Consider the following 20,350-nt stretch of genomic DNA (forward strand, 5'->3'; position numbering starts at 1 on the left):
TTCGTCATCGGCCTGGAATTCTGTTCAATCACTATATACAGTCACATAATTCTAGTTGTAAGGCGATGACAAAGTACAAATAGTTATCAAAATGATTTAATATTATTAGGATTAAACAATATTAATAATTTTAGTGTAAAAAAAGAAAAGAAAAATAATAAATAGAAATGCTACTGAACGTATGTATAAATAATAGTAAAAAAAAAAAAAAACTCACACCTTTATTTTGAGGAAAAGGGGAAGGAACACTGTATGAAAGAATGATATAGTAGGGAAAAAAGGTTAAACCGAATTTATAAATAGACCTTAAGAAGAAATGATTAAAAACTAATATTCTGTGGTTAAAAAGTATAATACATACGTAGAAATATATTGACAAATTAGAAGAAATATTACTAAGATATTAAGTAATATATATTTTATAGAAATTAACGATAGTTTGTCTTAAAATTTACATATCAATAAAGAAGATTTATGTTATAAAACAAAAGCAATGTAAAAGAAAGTGAATATTTTAAAAACATAATTATCAGAAAATGGAATATATAATTATATATTATTTAGTAATATCTTCTAAAAGAGTCGAAGTCTCTAAAGGAAATGCTACTTAATAAGGATAAAATAAGAATAGCCAACTAATAATCTTCTCACAAGGAACGGACATAAACGTGTCATCCGGACATACGAATCAAACCTAGTCTGTTCGATGAACATAGCAAAGATATGTTCATGCACAAAAACTTAGGTGCCATGGGCAGCATGGAGTATTGGTATACAAGCTTTTTTCTCGTATCTATTCGGTCTATCAATACAAAACTTTGTACACGTATTATTTATCCCCTATAGTATTTTTCGAGCTACATGTGGATTGTGTGATTTTACCCGGGGCCACTTCAGAGGGGTCCAAAGTTGATGGGAGGGATTTCTGGAGGAAATTTTACCGACATTCTTCCAATTTTCATTATTCAAGTATGTTATGGTCCCCAGTACATGGTACCTCTGGAAAGCTTGTTTCATGCTGCAGAGAATGAACTATAAACCATTACTTTCCAATGAACAGTGTTGATGCAGTAGCTATTTGACTGCGAGTTTACAATTTTCTTTATACTAACAGGGTTAATGTGCCCCAGGGATTTACTCCGTTGTCCATGTTTTTTGTGCATGAACATATCTTTGTTGTGTTTATCGAATGGACTAGGTTTGATTCGGATGTCCGGATGACACGTTCATGTCCGTTCCTTGTCAGATCAGCAATCTTTTGATTGGTTTCACGCAGTTTTCAACTTTTTCCTATCATGAGCCAAACTTTTCATTTTCATGTTTTTTTTTTTTTTCTTTTCTTTCTTGTATGTTGTTTGTAATATTTGTTCCGTATATTTCAATCGTCGTCTTCCTGTGGGTACTTCTCTTGCCATTCTTTTCATAGCTAATAGTATGATTTCTTCATATTTCATAATATTTCCAGTCATCCTCTCTTTTCGAAATATTCTTCAGTATATTTTTTCCCTCCCTCTACCATTTCCAATACTCTTTCATTTAATATCTTATCCACCCATCTAACTTTCAACACCCTCCTATAGTACCACATTAAAAGGCTATTGTTCTATTTTTTCTCTTCTAGAGTTCATACTTCATATCCATACAACGCCACACTCTGTACATGTGTTTCATCATACTGTTACTGAGTTTTATGTTTTGTTACCGGTTGGAAGCTTTTGTTTTTCATCGAATGCCTTATTCATATGTTTTGTTCTGGATTTTACGTCTTGTTTGCACCTATTGCCGTTTATTTTACTCTTTAAGTAACAATTAGTACACCTCTTGTGGACATCTCCTATTTTAATCTTCATTTTTCTTGTTTCTTTTCTTGCGCATCTCATAATTTTTGTCTTGCTCTTGTTGGTTTTTCATGTTGAATTTGCTACTAAGCTTGTTGCATTCTGTTTAGATCTGTGTCCAACTTTCGGTATCTTCCGGAAATCTAAGCATGTTCATTTGCTGTCCATGAACAGTTGTTCCTGAACGGTGAGTGTCGTTGATTTCTGTTATTGCTTCTTCAGTGTAGTGATTGATCGAAATTGGTGTGAATGATATCATTCTTGTCTGACCTTCTTCTCAGTTGTTGCTTCTTCTATCTCTCCTTTTTCCTCAGTTATTGGCTTCTGTTTGTATAAGTTATACATTATTCTTTGCTTCTTATAGTTAATTCCTGATTCCTTCAGAATCTTAAACACATTTTTCCATTATACATTACCATTTTACTTTGCTGATCCAAACTATATCCACATTCAGTTGTTCTATCTCGCTCTTCAGAATTTCTAACTTACCTGCTATGATCAGACTTCTGACATTCTATCTTCCGATGTTTATTGTCTATACATAGGGATTTTTTTGTTCCACTTCATTTCCCGCTTCCAAATTCGCGGAGCTGACTGGTTTTACAATATTGGATTCTTGAGTTGTTTGCTGTAGCCATTTGGGATAATTCAGCTTGAAGAACATTGGTTTTCGCCATTGCCCACTGCTATTGCAAGCATGCCTAGAACTTTCTCTGTGCTCTGCACTATAAGGACTGCTTTACAAACCAGAGTATCGTTGATCAGGGCTCGCCTCTAAGATGCATGTATTGTATCCTAATACATTGAAGCGTCAAGTAATAATCAGTTACAATGAATTTGTATCAATTTAACTTCTACAAATCGAAAGTCTTGGGGCCAAACTATGTAGTGAGTGCTGGAGAACCTCCCAACCAAATTAAGCTATTTCGGTTCGAACATGTTTAGCGTTGTCGTGAAACGTTTTGTATTTAAAGTATCCGTTTTTTTTTTTTTTTTTTTTTTTTTTTTCAAAGGCATGATATAACTCTCTTGTTAAAATATTAAACCTGGTGGTTGCAGTCATAGTAATCCCGGGAGGCGAAACTTTGGAATACGGAGCAGGAAGAATGATTGTTTCTTGGGAGTCAGGGAATGCAGATGTTTCCGTACCATATTAGACTATTTTATTTCGAAATGTAGAGGGTTACTCTGAACACGTTCTCTGTTAACACATTTTCTGGGAAGCCATATCCGTCGTGTATGTAACGCACCAATAGTCCAAATACGACATCGTTCTCTTACTCTTAACAGTTCTTTGATACCCATGGTGCACTAGTTTCTTTAAAGTTCAATTTATCATGCATGATAATGTAATAACTACCGTAGGGAATGCTGAAAATTCGTCCCAATATTTGCAAATGTATTCGTTAATCATTCAAAATTGCCCTCTCAGTGCTTCTGTACCAGAACGGATGAATCCATAGATTTTCACGACTTTCGTCAAGAACCCCTCGGTTATACAGTTAGCGTGGTTCGGATGCGACATTAAGCACTGGGACTTAGTGATAAACGGGATGCTGAACTTCAAATGAACCATTGTACTTTTTTAAAGATTCTGCTTGGGTCCATGATGTATTGAGCACCATTTACTCCCACCATTTCTTTTGTTAATTTCGGTCGGAGGTTTCTGTTAAACCACATGCAATCTGACTATATTTTGTTGCTTCTTCTTCGTAGATGACTCTAAAACACGTCGTTTTTTGACGTTGATCATGCTTCTTCACCAAAGAAAAAATAATGTGCATTATTTTTTTATATCTTCTTTCATTAGGCTGACTCGTTGTCAAAGATATGAATAACAATTTTATATGTAGTAGAAACAAGAATTGGTCATAAAGGCTAGTTTCATTTTGAACATTTAAAAAGTCAATTTTCGATTTAAAATTTTAGTTATGTTTTTAGTGCGTCGTTCGCTTATTTATTACGTAGTAAATCCGTACCTTGAAAGGATAAATGTGGGCTATCAGGGAGAGAGGAGCAACAGTGCGTAAACCCAAAGTTCATATTTCATCGAATTATTGTTTAGCACTGAATTATTATTATTATTATTATTATTATTATTATTATTATTATTATTATTATTATTATTATTATTATTCCAACCAGTTTTAGATCTGGTGCCTTCCATCTCAATTCAGGCAGAGCATGTACCATCACCATCTCAGATATTGTTGAAACTTTTTTTTATAGCAACTAGACATGTTTTTAAGAGACCCATATTTTTTTGTTTTGTCGAAAAAAATTTTCCCGCGAAGTAATGGGCCATCAAAGACGGGGAGTACAATTTATGAACTGTAGAAGACATGAAAAATGGTCAACTTCGGAGCCTCACCATTCGGCTATGGAGACAGGTAGAGTTATAATTCTTGTTGTGGTATGTACATAGGGATATAAATAAACTATATTTTATTGTAGTTCGGTTTGCGCATGCATGTACATAAATTAACAAATGAACGTAAATTTATCTGAAAAGTCGAAGTTTGCGAATTTTTTTCGAGCACTTCCGGTTCGAATTTTAAAATTCTGTTTTCACGGTTGGTAAGACCTAGTTACCCGCTTTCCGAATAAAAAATTGTATTGCTTCTGTGTTCAACCGTTTTGTCGCAAAAAATTCGAGAGATTGTAAAATTCTCAAAAATCGCCATTTTTGGGCGCCATTTTCTCGAAAACACCATCTTTTAAAATTCTGAAATTTTGTCAGATGGTTTAGCTTTACATGAATAATAAACACACCAAATACCATTCTCGACCAATGCTTCATGAATTAACTACAGCCTTTTGAAGTTAGCGAAGTTTCGTTAACTTTGATGTCACAGTTAGCAACACTGGAAACAATAAAAGTGCAATGATTTGATGATGTTTGTGGTTCACATTAATTAAATGAAGAATAAAAGGTCTTCCTGACTGGTTTTTTATTATTTTGATCAAAAAAGCTCTGGAATAGTAAAATGAGCCTCCCTCTTACTCGTCCGTTTTCTTAAACCGAAGTAATCTGAAATGGAAATTACGATTACGAAACACACAAATTTTAAGTTTACTTAAAATGGCCATCCAATAAATTCTGATGATCTATAAAAAGCCTGAACTATTACCTCAGTGATGACTTGGAATGATCCAGACAAAGTCTCAATTAAGTGCGATGTCATTACAGTGATCGAAAAAGGACAAAAAGTTAAAAAAAAAAAAAAAAAAAATCGAAACATTTTCTTACGCGTTCCATCGAAGAAATTTACGGACTTTCTTTTAAACAGAACAATCTCAGCATAAGAATGGGTCACTCGGAATTTTATAGTATTGGACTAAAGTGGGTCAGTACGCAACCTGCGAGGGAAGTGAGTGTGTGTGTATTGTGCAAATTTTAAGTTATCTGCTACTGCGTTGCAACAAATCAAAGGTGCAACCTGTATTGAAGCTGTCATGAGTGACCTATTTCCTTTAGTAGTATGATCCGCTGAAAATGACAGCTGTCTTCTTCAAGAATGTGGTGAATGTCCTGGAATGAAAGGAATAAGTGTGGAGTCTTTGATCCTGCTGAAAATGAAAGTGTTACGTACGCCGTATGGGAAAACAAATGATCTCGTTAAAAAAAAAAAAAAAAAAAAAAAAAGTGTGCCACTTTCCGTTTTCGTATCGTACATTGCTGGTTTAACTGTAAGAATTGTAATTCATGACTATATCAAGAAAATCCAAAGAGAATTAATTGCTACCGAAAAGCATCGTATAAAATTTCAAGATGCAAATTCTATTTTACTTCATGTGGACTTCGTTGAAAACTGGACTGTAATTCTGCAAAGTGAAATTCAGAGTTATCACCGGAATATGAAACAACTGACATTTTTGGTGTAATAAACGACGATAAAACACACGATTCGGCTCATGTACTCATAGCCATAGACAAGATTCTAAAAATACTCGAAGGAAAGCGAAAATATATTTTATAGAAAAAGGTTCGAATACGTGGAAATAAGTGTCTACAATTTCCCAAACCTTGTCAGTGATTTATGATGGTGCTGCATCCCACTTTAAAAATCGCTTTCAGATGTTCGAGATGCAGACAGGTCAGATAAAGCAGTGGTTGTGCAGTGAAATCGGCCATGCTAGGGTCTCTGCGACAGTATTGGGGGGGGGGGTGTAAATAATGTGGCAACGCGGCATAACGTTAGGCAAAAACAGATACACAGTATTAAAACCGCAGAAGAATTCGTGAGTATAGTGCAAGTACAAACTGCGGGTATTACTCTCGTTTTGTTGCCTGGAACTGAATTCGACAACTTTAAAAAAAAAAAAAAAAAAAAAAAAAAGGAAAGTATGCGACCGGTAACTGGTATTCAACGATGTCACCTTTGGCTTTCGGAAAATGGTGAAGTTTTTATGGCAGTAACGGGTCACCATAAACTAACTTCATGCTTCCCCCATAATCGAGCTTTTGCAATTTAAGAAGTCAGCAAAAAAGAACTTTTGTTACATACATATGCGCAAAGGCGCCGATTTCTCTGTAGATTAGGGGGGGATTCAGATGCAGAAGGTATATATATGAGGATTTTAAGACAAATTGCATTCAAATTATGCCAAATACTGTATATTCATAAATACAATAGGGGGCCCCACATCAGCTTTGGGAGGTCCGGTCCCCCCCAGGATCGACGCCCTTGCATATACTTATGATAACCAGTGGTGCGTAGCAGAATTATGAATAACTCATGAATTATGTACAGTTGAAGTGCTGTTTATGCTTCAACATGGACTTTGAGCAGGGTACAGGTTTCCAGAAGAGCATAAGGGAAGTGAAAAGAAGTGTTTTGTGATTATCGACAATGTGCTACGCAGGGGCAGATCCAGGACGGACTTCTAAGGGGGGGGGGGGGTAATACTGCTACTTAGAGCTACTTTTAAGAGCTCGAAACACTGGAATGGGTTTTATTTACATATAAAATAAGAACGTTTCTTCTGGGAGGGCAATCGACTCCTTAGATCCACCTCTGGACGAGTTGTGAGTGTACTACTGCTATTAGCGAAGAAGATTACTATTTTAGAGCGCTTTTTTAATCAAAATAATAAAAAACCAGCCAGGAAAACTTTTATTTTTCATTTAATTAATGTGAACCACAAACATCATCAAATCATTGCATTTTTATTGTTTCCAGTGCTGCTAACTGACATCAAAGTTAACGAAACTTCGCTAACTTCAAAAGGCTGTAGTTAATTCATGAAGCATTGGTCGAGAATGGTATTTGGTGTGTTTATTATTCATGTAAAGCTAAACCATCTGACAAAATTTCAGAATTTTAAAAGATGGTGTTTTCGAGAAAATGGCGCCCAAAAATGGCGATTTTTAAGAATTTTACAATCTCTCGAATTTTTTGCGACAAAACGGTTGGACACAGAAGCAATACAATTTTTTATTCGGAAAGCGGGTAACTAGGTCTTACCAACCGTGAAAACAGAATTTTAAAATTCGAACCGGAAGTGCTCGAAAAAATTCGCAAACTTCGACTTTTCAGATAAATTTACGTTCATTTGTTAATTTATGTACATGCATGCGCAAACCGAACTACAATAAAATATAGTTTATTTATATCCCTATGTACATACTACAACAAGAATTATAACTCTACCTGTCTCCATAGCTGAATGGTGGGGCTCCGAAGTTGACCATTTTCCATGTCTTTTACGATTCATAAATTGTACTCGCCGTCTTTGATGGCCCATTACTTCGCGGGAAAATTTTTTTCGACAAAACAAAAAAATATGGGTCTCTTAAAAACATGTCTAGTTGCTATAAAAAAAGTTTCAACAATATCTGAGATGGTGATGGTACAATTTTATTTTATTTTTATTTTATTTTATTTTATTTTTATTTTTATTTATTTATTTATTTATTTATTTATTTTTTGCCTGAGTTGAAATGGAAGGCACCATCTTAATTATTTAAAAAGGACAGAATGTAATCATTGCTTTAGCAGCTAGTTGTAAGTACTGTATTAGGAATTCACTAGACTTGTTTCGTTTCAGGTAAGAGCGGCACAATGTTACAAACGATGGACGAGACTTCTGTCAACTTACAAATCAGTTTTGGAGAAGATGGAAACAACGAATAAAACTCCCAATAAATTCCGATATTTTGACCTCATTCGTGACTGTTTGGAAGGCAAACCTAAGTCTCAGTTTCCTTATGTGGAAGAATCCTCTTTACCATCGCCCGATGACACGTCGAAGCAGTCATCATCAAGTCGTATTCCTTTATCTGTGTTTCCCTGGTTAAAAACAGTGAATTCAGAAGACGATCCAACAAATGAGGGAAATGATCTATCTAGTCCTAAGACAAATTCTAGTAGTAAAAGTAATGACCAGCTGTCGAAGCAGGACAGAGACATTCTGTCGTTCCTTCATCAGTATATTCTTGTGAAGGAGAAGCGCGAAGAAGCTGAAGAAGCAGCTCGAAGGCGAAGACAGGATCAAAAGGAGAAGCGGAGGGAAGAACGATATAAACAAAAGCTGGCTATTAAGGAGAGGAAATTAGACATTTTGGCTCGACTTGTGGCAGAGAAGAATCCAAAAGTAGAAGAAAGGAAAAGGCGCCGAGAAGAGAGGTACAAAGAGGAAATGGAAATGAAAGCTAAGAAACTCAGTGTACTTGCTGAACTAATAAAATGAACACTATATTAAAAATGTGTGAAAAGTGTCTTCCAGTTCGTGTTGTTTCCAAAGATCAGTTCTTAACTCTTCTCATCCGCCTTCTATTGAGTTGCAACTGATCTGCTGAAAATCTGTCCGAGTGAAATGAATGCCAGTTGACTTTCTTCAGAATAGCTTTTATGTAAATAACAAATTTAAAATTTATAGAACACGACATCGTAAAGCTTAGAAACTACTACCAATAGGTGGTGTATCATTTTTTAAGATGTAGTTTACGATTGAAAAATACATTATTCCAACACTATCGCGTCATAACATGTTTGTCACATTTCTCAGATACTATTGTGTCCAAACTTAGTAATTTATTTCACAAGATGTTTTAAGCTCCACGACGCTTTGATCCCCAATTATTTATTGTGCCTTTACATATGTATTTATTTTGAATAAACTGTAAAATAATCTGAACTGCATTTGTATACACACTTAAGGATGACTTATTCTGAAGTGTGTTAGATTCTATTAACAAGATAACGGGACGAACTTAAAATGACAACTATTGTATATAGTAATGCTACTTATATGGTTAAGTTTATTTGGAAAATAAACAAATAATTGGTTATGCAGTGGGATGTGTTTAATAATTCATCAAAATAATTTGCGAAGATCTGTATCAGCAAATTGTCACTTATCAGAAATGTGAGGTCACACTTCTACTTTCCACTTCTTTCGGCTGGTGGTGGCAAGGAGCCTGTAAAAAAACGGCAAAATATGGTAAACTGTCGCATTACTTCGATCGCCTTGGAGTACTACCTAGTGAGCTCTTGGGAGAAGTGCGACTATCAATGCAGATGGATACATCAACTGCAGCAACAGATCAAGACTAAGACATGTGGTCTACTAACGCAAACCTTGACGATTATAATTTAGACACCATACATCGAATAATACTTAACCCATCCACCATGAGCCGTAGTCTATCTTCATTGGAATTCTTGTTTGGAGAACCCACTTTCAGTCGAAGCGAGAAGTACAGGAGAGGGTGCAACATTGGCTAGTGTGTAGGCCTTTGGTACAAGTGGTTCCGGTTTCGATTCCTGGTTCAAAATTATTACAAAATCTGAACACATGACGACTTAAAATTACCGTAAAGCTCCCTCGTGCTTAAACGATGGGCGAAAAATTTGAGCGATTTTGGATAGGAAGGACACTTTCTTCGCCCATTAAAAATAAATAAATAAATAAATAAATAAAAATTGAGAAGATGAGTCGTCCTGGGGTTTCGACATTTGGATCCTGTGTAACAAAATACATCGAATCCATATCCTGGAGTCCGATGAATTTATTTTTTTATTTTATTTTTATATGGGTGTGTTACATATATCCTTTCTATCCAAAATCACTAAAGTTCTTTGCCCATAAATTGACCCGGTCCTGGGATTTTGAAATTTGGATTCTGTGTAACGAACTACATCGAATCCAATCCTGGGGTCCGCTGCACAAAACTTCTTTTATGTGTGTGTGTGTGACTTGTGTAATTGACGTTTCTATTAAATGTCTAATTATCAGAGATGAATTTGCAGAAAATGTTTTCACTATAAATCGTTATTGTTATAAACGTTAACAGATGGTATAAAGGTAAAAAATGTGAAGAAAATAATTTCAAATTCAGAAACTACTGTAAACCATCAAAATAAATAGGGATCTTCCAAACTCTTCGTGTGCTGGTTGTTTCTTTGGCCATATTGTTTAGGATTACTTCGAATATGCCATGTTCAAATGTGATATCCATCGTTTTTACTAGAGAGTAATATTTATCAATTATTTACGATATACCTCTGTTCCAGTTAGAGATGCAAGGGCTCGAAAAAAACCCGGCTTTTTTGAAAAAAAACTCGTTTTTTTCTGTTTCGCTTTTTTGCTTGGGAAATTTTGGGCTTATTCAAAATTCTGCTTTAAATTGATAAAGCAGACTTTGTTTCGCTTCTCTATAACACAAAAAGTCATTTAATTAGTGGTTGATGCCGATAATAATATAAAACCTCGAAAAATAAACCATGAATTTCGAAAAGATATTTTAAACAATTTTACTTCAACATTTTTACATTATGAATTCCAAAGGATTAACCAATGTATATAATAAATAAATAAATAAATAAAAAACCTCCTATATACAAAAGTAAGCAGAGTTGGCAAGAACCATGGTTGTTTCTGAAAATGCCAAAAACCCGTTTTTGGGGGGCAGTTTAAACCAGGCTTTTTTGGGGTTTAAACCAAGTTTTTTTTTATTTAGATATTTTGCTTTATGTATTTATATTACATATTCACAGAAATAAGTTTTTTTCGCCTTGGTGTTATTATGCAACAACGGGGCTATGCTGGAAGAGGTCCCATAAGCTTAAAGAAGTCCGGTCAGTAAATTTCTTAAATTGAGAAACTCCCGCCCTAGCCATCAGGAAAATCCCGTCATTCTTTTAAATGTAAAACAATAACCTGAAAATCCTGTTATTGCTTTCCATGTAAAATTTAAAGATCAACGTATTATAATCAGTACGCTAAAACTGAGGCATGAAATTACAAATTTAGTATGTAGATATCATTGAAAGTCCAATCCAAGCTAATGTTGGAAGCTACATAGGCAATCGATAAATTTTACCAATTTCAATCAATACATTTAAGCAACCTTGGCTTCTTTATAAAACAACAGGCATGCAGAAATATATAATTTGGTTTCGTTTCGTATGTTTAGGCTTAACATCCTTACGTAATACCGAGGTTATCAAGGAGAAGACTTTCGCTTAAAGTGACATCCGAACCGCTACTTGGTTTACACATGGAAGAAGGGTTGTGGTTCGACCGAGAATTGAACATGGGATACCTTGATTAAAAGGTGAAAAGGAAATAAGACTAATGCAGATGGTTTGACATGTGGAAACGTCACCATGAAGTTCACACGATTCGCATTTTTGTTCTTTTTATTTTTTTAGTTTAAACCAGTTATTAAAAAAAAAAAAAAAAAAAAAAAAACTGGTGTAAACGAGCCAACCCTAAAAGTAAAAACTTCTTTTTAAAAAAATATACAAATAACTAGCAAAATTGTATGTAGTATTTTTACTGCAAAATATTCCATACCCTCTTTTTGAAACAAAATAAAATTAAAATAAAACATAGGAGAAATACTTAGATTTATATGATACAATTAAAGGCTGCCCATCTGGAACTTTTGGTTCTGTATATTCCTGAAATTCTACAGTCAAGTTTTTTATAACCACCATCAAGGGCGCCCATCAGGAAGGGGGCAAGGGGGCGCTTGCCCCCCTAGAGGAAAATGTACTTCAGAATATTGAAAATCCAATAGAATTTTTACATTAGTTACAGCAAAATTTGAAACTATTTTTGAAACGTCGCTTATACTTGCCCCTCCTTGGAAACCACAACATGGGCGCCCTTGACCACATCACGGTTTACCCAGTCCTCAAGTTTTCTGATTTTTTAACAAGAGGGATTCAACATATCATTAGGGAACTCCCCCCCCCCCCCAAAAAAAAGGACTACGGAATATATTTAAGTTAAGCTAAATACAACTTCACAACAAACATGACTGAGTGGTTGGCTTTTGCGCTTCTATCGGGAAGTCCGGGATTCAACCTAGCAGTCGACCATTCTGACAAAGCCTTCCTTCATTCCATCTGTGAATGTAGAAATAGTGCGTGTACTGGCCGACTAGGAGTTGGCCGACTTCCTTTCTTATTGTTTTTAAATCGTTATTATTACTAATTACCAGCAGTGACGGTTGTGCGAAGGTTAGGGGATCGGTCTTTTGGACTGAAGCCTGTTTCCCAAAGTTTCGGAATGTCTAAAACGAACGAAATATCTATTAGTTATGCCTTTACTCATAAACTTTAAGCTCCCGTCAAATAAAAATTACGAATGTTTAGAAAAACTAAACATTAATAGTAAGAAAACCCCTCCCAAAACACTTTTTAAAATTCGCCACTGATTCTCAGTATAAAATGATCTTCAAGGTTGTATCCGGAAGATTATTGCTAAACATATAAACGAAACGAAATATTAGTTATGCCTGTACTTATAAACTTCAAGCTCCTCCCAAATAAAATTAGGACTTTTTAGAAAACGAAACAATCAGAGAAACCCCTCCCAAAGTACTTTTCTAAATCCGCTACTGATTATTTGTATAAATTGGTATTCAAGGTTGTATCTGGAAAATTAATGCTAAATCATTGCACAACTACAGTATAACAGAAATGTGGAAGTACGGTTTGACGGACATATTTAAAAACGTATACTTTGACGGATATATAGAAAAACGTAAGTTTAACTTTTGTGCTAGAAGCTAGAATACTAAGCTCTTAGAAATGAAACACGGATGACAAACTAAAATGATCTAGAGAAGAAAAAAAAATGTCGATAACTCAAAAGTTAAAATAAAGTTAAATAGCCTGTAAAATTGTCCTCAAATACTACATTCTTCATGTTAGCTTTAATTCGTAAAATATGTGCTCCATCCATCTTGACGGTGAATTACACAGCTAAATATGGCATATGGTCGTGGAATTCTTATCTAACTATAGAATATACTATAAGAAAGCTATTTGGATAGAAAAATCATGAAAATGAAAAAAGCCAAAATTTCCAAAATTCTCGTTTTTTTCCCCAAAAAGCCGGCTTTTTATGTGAAAAAAACCATCGATTCAAAAAAGCCGGCTTTTTTGCATCTCTAGTTCCAGTGTTCGCGATAGTGCGACGTCAAGGAATACCAAGTAACGAACAGACCACGAACAGTTAACCCTTATTAACCCTTAAATGCATGATATATTTATTTCTCGGGTGGGTGTGCAAAAGATGTTAAGTCACAAAATGTTACTTTTGAGAAAACTCAATTTGAATGTTTGAAAATTCGACAAAAATCAGAAACTACAATATATGATTTTTTGTATATTTTATTTCAATTAATATTCCTTCGTGCACATTATACTCAGTTTTTAGTGCGGGGGCTCAGTGGTAGAGCGTTCACCTCTGGTGCTAGGGGTCCCGGGTTCGATCCCAGCCCCCGCCAAGTGAACTTTGTGGTGGACAAACACCGTGTGCGTGGGTTTTCTCGGGGTTCTCCCATTTCCTCCCACTTTCTTCATTCCACCATTTCATTCATTAATCATCATCACCGTCTCCTTTAGCCTAACCGGCATAACCGTGGGACGTAAAACTCAAAGATTTCATTTCATTTTTCAGTTTTTAGTGCTTAACACCTTATAATAAAAAAGTTCTAGATTTGTTTTTAGGACTATGTTTCAGAACTTGTGGACTTATCTGACTTTGCACTTAATACAACTTACAGCACTTGTGGACTTACCTGTTTTTGCACTGAATGTATATACTTATGTTATACTGTGCATAATGCTATAACATTATTTTAATGGAAAAATATTACCAGATTGTAATTAATAATTAAAGGAAGTAAATAAAAGAAATAATATAAGATATTATGTTGGCAGTTATGGTTAATGTCACAAACTCATCTTGGTAAGTTTAGCAAATATAGATTTAATCTTAGCAAACCACACACAGATTAATTTTGGTAAAACTATATTACATTTCTGTTACAGTTTCGACAGATTAGCTCTGTCTTCTATAGACAAACACTACATACTCAAGTAAGCATGTAATGTTTGACTGTAGAAGACAGAGCTAATCTGTCGAAACTGTAACAGAAATGTAATATATTTTTACCAAAATTAATCTCTGTGTGTTTTGCTCAGATTAATTCTATAATATGGTTAATGTCAGTTTACTAATCGTCTTCATTTGGACTGCTTTCTGTTTCATCAGGAAATATATTTCGAACAGAGAATGCAGTTTTTAATGACCTGTAAAACTCATGAAATACAGGGGATACAAACGGAAGCTGGTCCAAAAGATCCTTCTTCTTTTCATTGCTGATTGCTATCGGTCCATTGTAGAAACGTTTTGGTATCAAAACACTTGGCTTTCCCTTCTTGAAACATCCAGTTTTGAAATTTTAACAACTATTGTGTGTTGTCTTGTAAAATAATACACCTGGCTTTTGTTTCTCATAGCGTAACCACTTAATATGTCTCCACAGAAAACGTTCACCAACACTGTTACTCTTGCGAAATTGAATGGATTCTGTTAACACAGAGGAAAAATCGTAGAAATCTTCTTCAAACATTTCACGTACTACAAATTGGTTTTTCTTCTCTGCTTGACGAATTAATTGAGCCCAATCGTGGGGATGTTCGACGTTACCATAAAACGTTTTCTTCTTTTTCTCTATAAGATTATGATCTGTATCACATTCCATATGTGTATGACCTGGTGTTAGAAATTTGTGGTCAATAGTTTCAAGGTTAGTAGACTTCTGTAAAACTATGAAGCACATTGCTGCAAAGTGGGAATTGCGATTCTGTCCAGCACATGAATCGGAGTACATAACTACTTGTTTCACTTCTGGATTCATATTTTCTAATAGAAAATTATAAACACATGAGGCGATATCATTTGCTCCTCTTCCACCGATTCCCTCATACCACACAAAACAAAAAACAGCTTGATTGTCACAATCATGAACTGTAAGATTAAATGTCCATAACTGTCTTTTGTAAAATGATATTGAGTTCTGTAAAAATTGAGTTGGAAGACATTGTTGTAAGTCAAATATGATGGTCTTGCGTGTAATATCATTCCTAGACAGTTCTTTGTCGGAAGCTTTAGAGTTATATGCCACTTCAGCCTCTTCATGAAATTTATCCAACTGTGTTTTTATGGAAGGATCTCCGGACACTTTAAGTTGAAGAAATAACTTATCACAGACTTGACACGTATCTACGTGCGGTTTCTTTATTTTCAAGTTTATTTTGTGGAATTCACGGTCATACAGACGTCTACTTACGAGAATCCCATTGCATATTCTCTTATACTCCTCATATAGTCCCGAAAGTGTCACGTATAGCAGTAAATACTTTTTACTGGAATCTCGTCGGGAATAATGACTTTCATATGAGGGAACTGATTGAAAGTGTTTGCGAACCTCTTCCAGTTCATTTTCGGACTTGGTGTTGGAAGGTTTGTGGGTTCCTCGGCCACTAATGTCTATAACGCTAGAGAGAGAGAAACACGCTTCTTTTGAATTACAGACTCTATGAAGCTTTTGCTTTCACCAAAAATACAACAAGAAGCAACTTTTACACACTTCATGTATTTTACCCGACACTTCGATGTGATACAAAACTGTCCCTTGGTGATAGTGCTGCTTTTCACAATCTTTGTCTGATTCTGGTTCTCTGCTTATTAGCAATATTCAGCAAACTAGAGATATACATAACTCTTCGATTATAATCACCAAGAGCCCAGTAATTGTCAAATATATTTCTAAACACTTCTTCTGAACACGTTATTTTACATTTTTTTCTACACTCTCCGGGAAGCTGAAATGTACGAGATCTGCACACTGCCCGAGCACGGTAATAGATGTTTCCCCCCTCTCTCTCACTACTATCTTCTTTCATCACTTTTTTCTTACCAGTCTGTTTCTTGCGTCTCGTCCTATGACTTTTAAGCTTCTCTTCTGGTTCGGATTCTGTGGATTCGGATGCAGAATCATTCCCATCAAAATCCGGGTCTATTTCTATTGTTGCGCATTTGTGTTGTTCATAAAAATATTTAAATAGAAATAGAAAACAGAAACAGAGTAAAAGGATTGTATTTGTTTCAAACTAATACTACTTAATTGTTGAAAACATTTCCATCGTGTGAATGAAACAAATGCAAGCAACAAAGTTATGTGAAATATGTTAAGGAAAAACGAGCTTGTAAAATATTTTCTTAATCACTATTCGAATTATATTGGTTTTTCATATTATTCAGAGGTTAAGTGCAGTGCAAAACATGTTAAGTCACATTTTAGAGGACTTACCTTTCTTTTCACACTCATATATGAATGCACAAAGTTGGGAAAAACATGTTAAGTCCACTTGCTACGGACTTAACTTGTTTTGCACGAAATAGAATCAGTATGTCAAACATGACTGAAAACGCACGGGTTTGTAACATCATTAAAAAACCTGATAGGACTTAGCCGAGTATACACAATTGTAGAGAAAATTTTGCTTATTCAGGTAGCGTGAAAAGCTCATTTTTGACCATTTTGGACTTAGCATGTTTTGCACACCCACCCGAGATTTACTTTTTTTAATACTGTCAATAGAATTTAATGTTGTAAATTATAGAAAAGCAAATTTAAAACCCTAGGACCAAAATTTAGATTAATAATTTATTATTAATTGTTTGTAGCTATTTAGCTAATAATGCAATTTACACTTCAACACAATATCTACTTTGTGGTTAGCGCTTGTTTTAGTAATATTAAATGTTAAAAACTTTTTACACATTCATAGATATTAGACATGTATATATTGCACTATAAAATAACTAAAACGTAAGAAGTAACTATCACTTCACTCACACACACACACACACACACTCTCTCTCTCTCTCTCTCTCTCTCTCTCTCTCACACACACACACACTCACACACACACACACAAAGCGAAACGGAGTATATAGAAGGTGCGACAAAATGCACTTACGAAAATAAACAACTATTGTGAGATTTATATTCAAGAACTAATGAGCTAGACGATGTATTGAAGGGTTAATTGCGGAGGACGAGATCACTGGCATTGTCCTTTAATGCAGCTTTTGGAAATAGTGTGTTGGGGGATGACTTATAGTGTGCATTGGTTTTTGCGTGATGGTCTGTACAACCAACAATATACCGGTTGAATCCCACGTTAATAGTTGATCTTATTCTTCATACCTCCTTCGCTAAGTTAGAACATAAATTAGAAAAGGAACTCAAAAAAGTTAAACGAGGGATGTAACACCAGTAAATAAGGAAGACCTTTTTAAAAGGGCTACAGCACATTTATAGCATTTCACATCTATTTTCTTCTCTCTTAATAGACACTCTTGATCATACAACAAGAAATAACATTTAAAAATGTACTAAAGAAACTAATTTCTCTTGGGGTGCGTTAATAGCATGAAACAGAACTTGTTTTAGTTGAAGTGGATGGCAATTCATTTGAGCCAACAACACGAATGGGAAAACGAAGTATATGAAACAAAATACTTTTGCAATTAATTCAAAATTTAGTTAAATCTCATTTATATATATATATATATAATCAGAAACAGAAATAACGTTCATTAAATTATTCGAATGAAATAATAAACTCGTGTTAAGAAAACTGATTGGTGAAGAAATAATGATTTGAAAAAAGTTACCATTCCAAGCACCACAAAACGTATAATTAATTCATCATGAACATTATGTGTGGATGGATGTTTTTGGTGAATTATTTTGTAAAAGAAAAAATGAATGAATGAATCCAATCATGAATGAAATCTGCTTACATGAAATTAAAAAATCTTCTGTTTGTGTATATTGAATACTAGCAGCGTTCACCCCGCTTCGCTGCGGTCACCCCGGAACGCAATAAACTTTGTTACTTAGATAATTTTTACTTTTTCGCTTTCAAGTGATATGATAAAAACCATAGAAGATTGCAGTAAATCTTAACATTATATCGCCTGTCATTTATGTTAACCCGCCCCGCTTCGCTGCGGTCATCCCGGTGCTGGCATATTGTAAAAGTGTCTGTAAAAATAAGCAAATCAATTAAAAAAATTTAAACAGAAGATTCAAGCTATTTTCCGCTGTATATCGCCTGTCATTTATGTTAACCCGCCGAGTGACACGGTCATGCGGGTTGCATATAAATACGTTTATTTTTACCTATGATGAACTAATAACAAAGGATTTGTACGTTATGGACACTTGAATGGTCAATTATCTCAAGACACTGGTAATTAAAAATTAAAGTGATATGATAAAAACCATCTAGGGTCCAAATCCTAATAACCCCCCAAAAATGAAAGAAATTGGTTCAGCCGTATTAGCGTGATGAGCGGACAAAATTTTGTACGTTCTCTTTTATATATATAGATACATGCTTTAACCCTAGTTTTTTTTAAAGATATTTTCTGTGTAATGAGTACATAGCTAAAAATGTTTTGTTTATATATCTTGAGTAAATAACGTAATTTTAAGAAATGGATTGTACTGGGGACCTCTCGAAGTAATATACTGATATACAAAGGCAGAATCGATGTCTTGTGCGTATAAATACAAACTTATATGTCCCCGATATTTATCGAATCACCGGCAGCATGATTTGAATCCGCAACCTCACAGATAAGAACGATGTCCTATGTTTATTCATAGAAAAAAGTCGTCGTCATATATGTTATGAAAAGCGGGAAGAATGAAAGTTGATTGAGCGTGGGAAGCTCTAAAATAATAACACTAGGCAGCAACATTCGTAGATATCCGTATACTGATATGGGGCCGCGGTGGCTCAGTGGTAGAGCGTTCGATCTCAGTCCCCGCCAAGTGAACTTTGTGGTGGACAAACACTGTGTGCATGGGTTTTCTCGGGGTTCTCCCGCTTCCACTTTCTTGATTCCACCATTTCATTGATTACTCATCATCATCATCTCCTTTAGCCTAATCGGCATAACCGTGGGACGTACGAGTAAAACCCAAAGATTTCATTTCATTTCCGTATACTGATGGATTTGCCAACACTGAGTTTAGAATCATATCTTCAACAAGTGCAAACGTAATTAAAAATACAAGAGCATGAAATGTAAACATAATTATTATTTTCTTCCTCTCTTTCTAGAAGACAATGGAAATACTTATTTCTTTTTTGTAACTAAGATGTCTGCCAAAAGATCCACAAAGGTCCAAGTGTTTACCGATGAGAGCAAGATCACCCTTCAAAGTGCACATTGCTAAGTCCAAATCCCTACGATCGTATCGAACCTAAAAGAAATCGAAGTGCCTGTCTGCTATTGAAACCGAAAATCAGACTCCATGATCGAACTTTAGGGCAAAGACATATATTTCAAAAATCAAATGCCCCAGGCCGATTACCGTCCGAAAATAAGAGGCTGTAGCAATTAGTGACATGAAAATATTAAGTTTATGGGAGCGACCTGAAAAATTAAGAAACCTAAAAGCAAGAGAATATTTTTATGGTACAAGTTCGCCAAAAATCGAGACATGCCACAAGTCAATATTGTGAAAAAACTTTGGTACAAATTCAAGACAGCTCAACATTCGAAATCATGTTTATCGTATATATCATTCTTTTTTTGAGTTTTATTCCCTACGTTTGTAACCTTTAGCCTAAAGGAGATTATGATAATGAAATGAATGGTGTAAAAACAATACAAGACTTCCGAGTCATAAGCAGGGTTTGAATCCATGACAGACAGGTCCTATGATTGCCAACCTAATGCTTTAAACCGCTCGAACACTATATACAGGAATAAAGATCGAAAGGAAGGAAAATTAAAAGGATTTGAACTCCCCCCCCCCCTCTGTCGGACATATTTGCTATTGGTTAGTTATTTACCATTGAAAGCCCATTGTCTTCGAATCTCGCTGGGACATTCATCAATTTTGTTTGGGTGCTATTAATATGAACGACCTATTGGAAGCCCACGGTTCGAACGCTAGTCGGCCAATCATTGATTGTTTATCGATTTCCATAATAATAATAATAATAATAATAATAAAAGACAGGATTCTACGGTTAACTATCCACTTTGTCAAAACTCATTTTAGACAAGCTCTTCTAAGAAGCCTTACGACGTTTGTCTCACACCATCTCCAGGTTGCGAACCAATATTAGGATGCACATCTTAAGACCTAGAGATAAGTTACAGAAATT

The 20,350-nt window shown here is 34.9% G+C and overlaps 1 protein-coding gene across 1 annotated transcript in view; it reads left to right on the forward strand.

Moving 5' to 3' along the window:
• Window positions 1–10,228, forward strand: part of LOC145690627 (uncharacterized) — a 33,400-nt gene extending 23,172 nt beyond the window's left edge. The window contains exon 4 of the mRNA XM_081765698.1: window positions 7,890–10,228. Coding sequence (XP_081621824.1) covers window positions 7,890–8,531 — 642 coding nt within the window. The 3' untranslated portion in view covers window positions 8,532–10,228. The remainder of the gene's footprint in view (window positions 1–7,889) is intronic.
• Window positions 10,229–20,350: the final 10,122 nt, after the last annotated feature.

Source organism: Thermobia domestica, chromosome 7, assembly GCF_964235325.1.
Source record: "Thermobia domestica chromosome 7, izTheDome1.hap1.1, whole genome shotgun sequence".
Classification (NCBI taxonomy): domain Eukaryota; kingdom Metazoa; phylum Arthropoda; class Insecta; order Zygentoma; family Lepismatidae; genus Thermobia; species Thermobia domestica.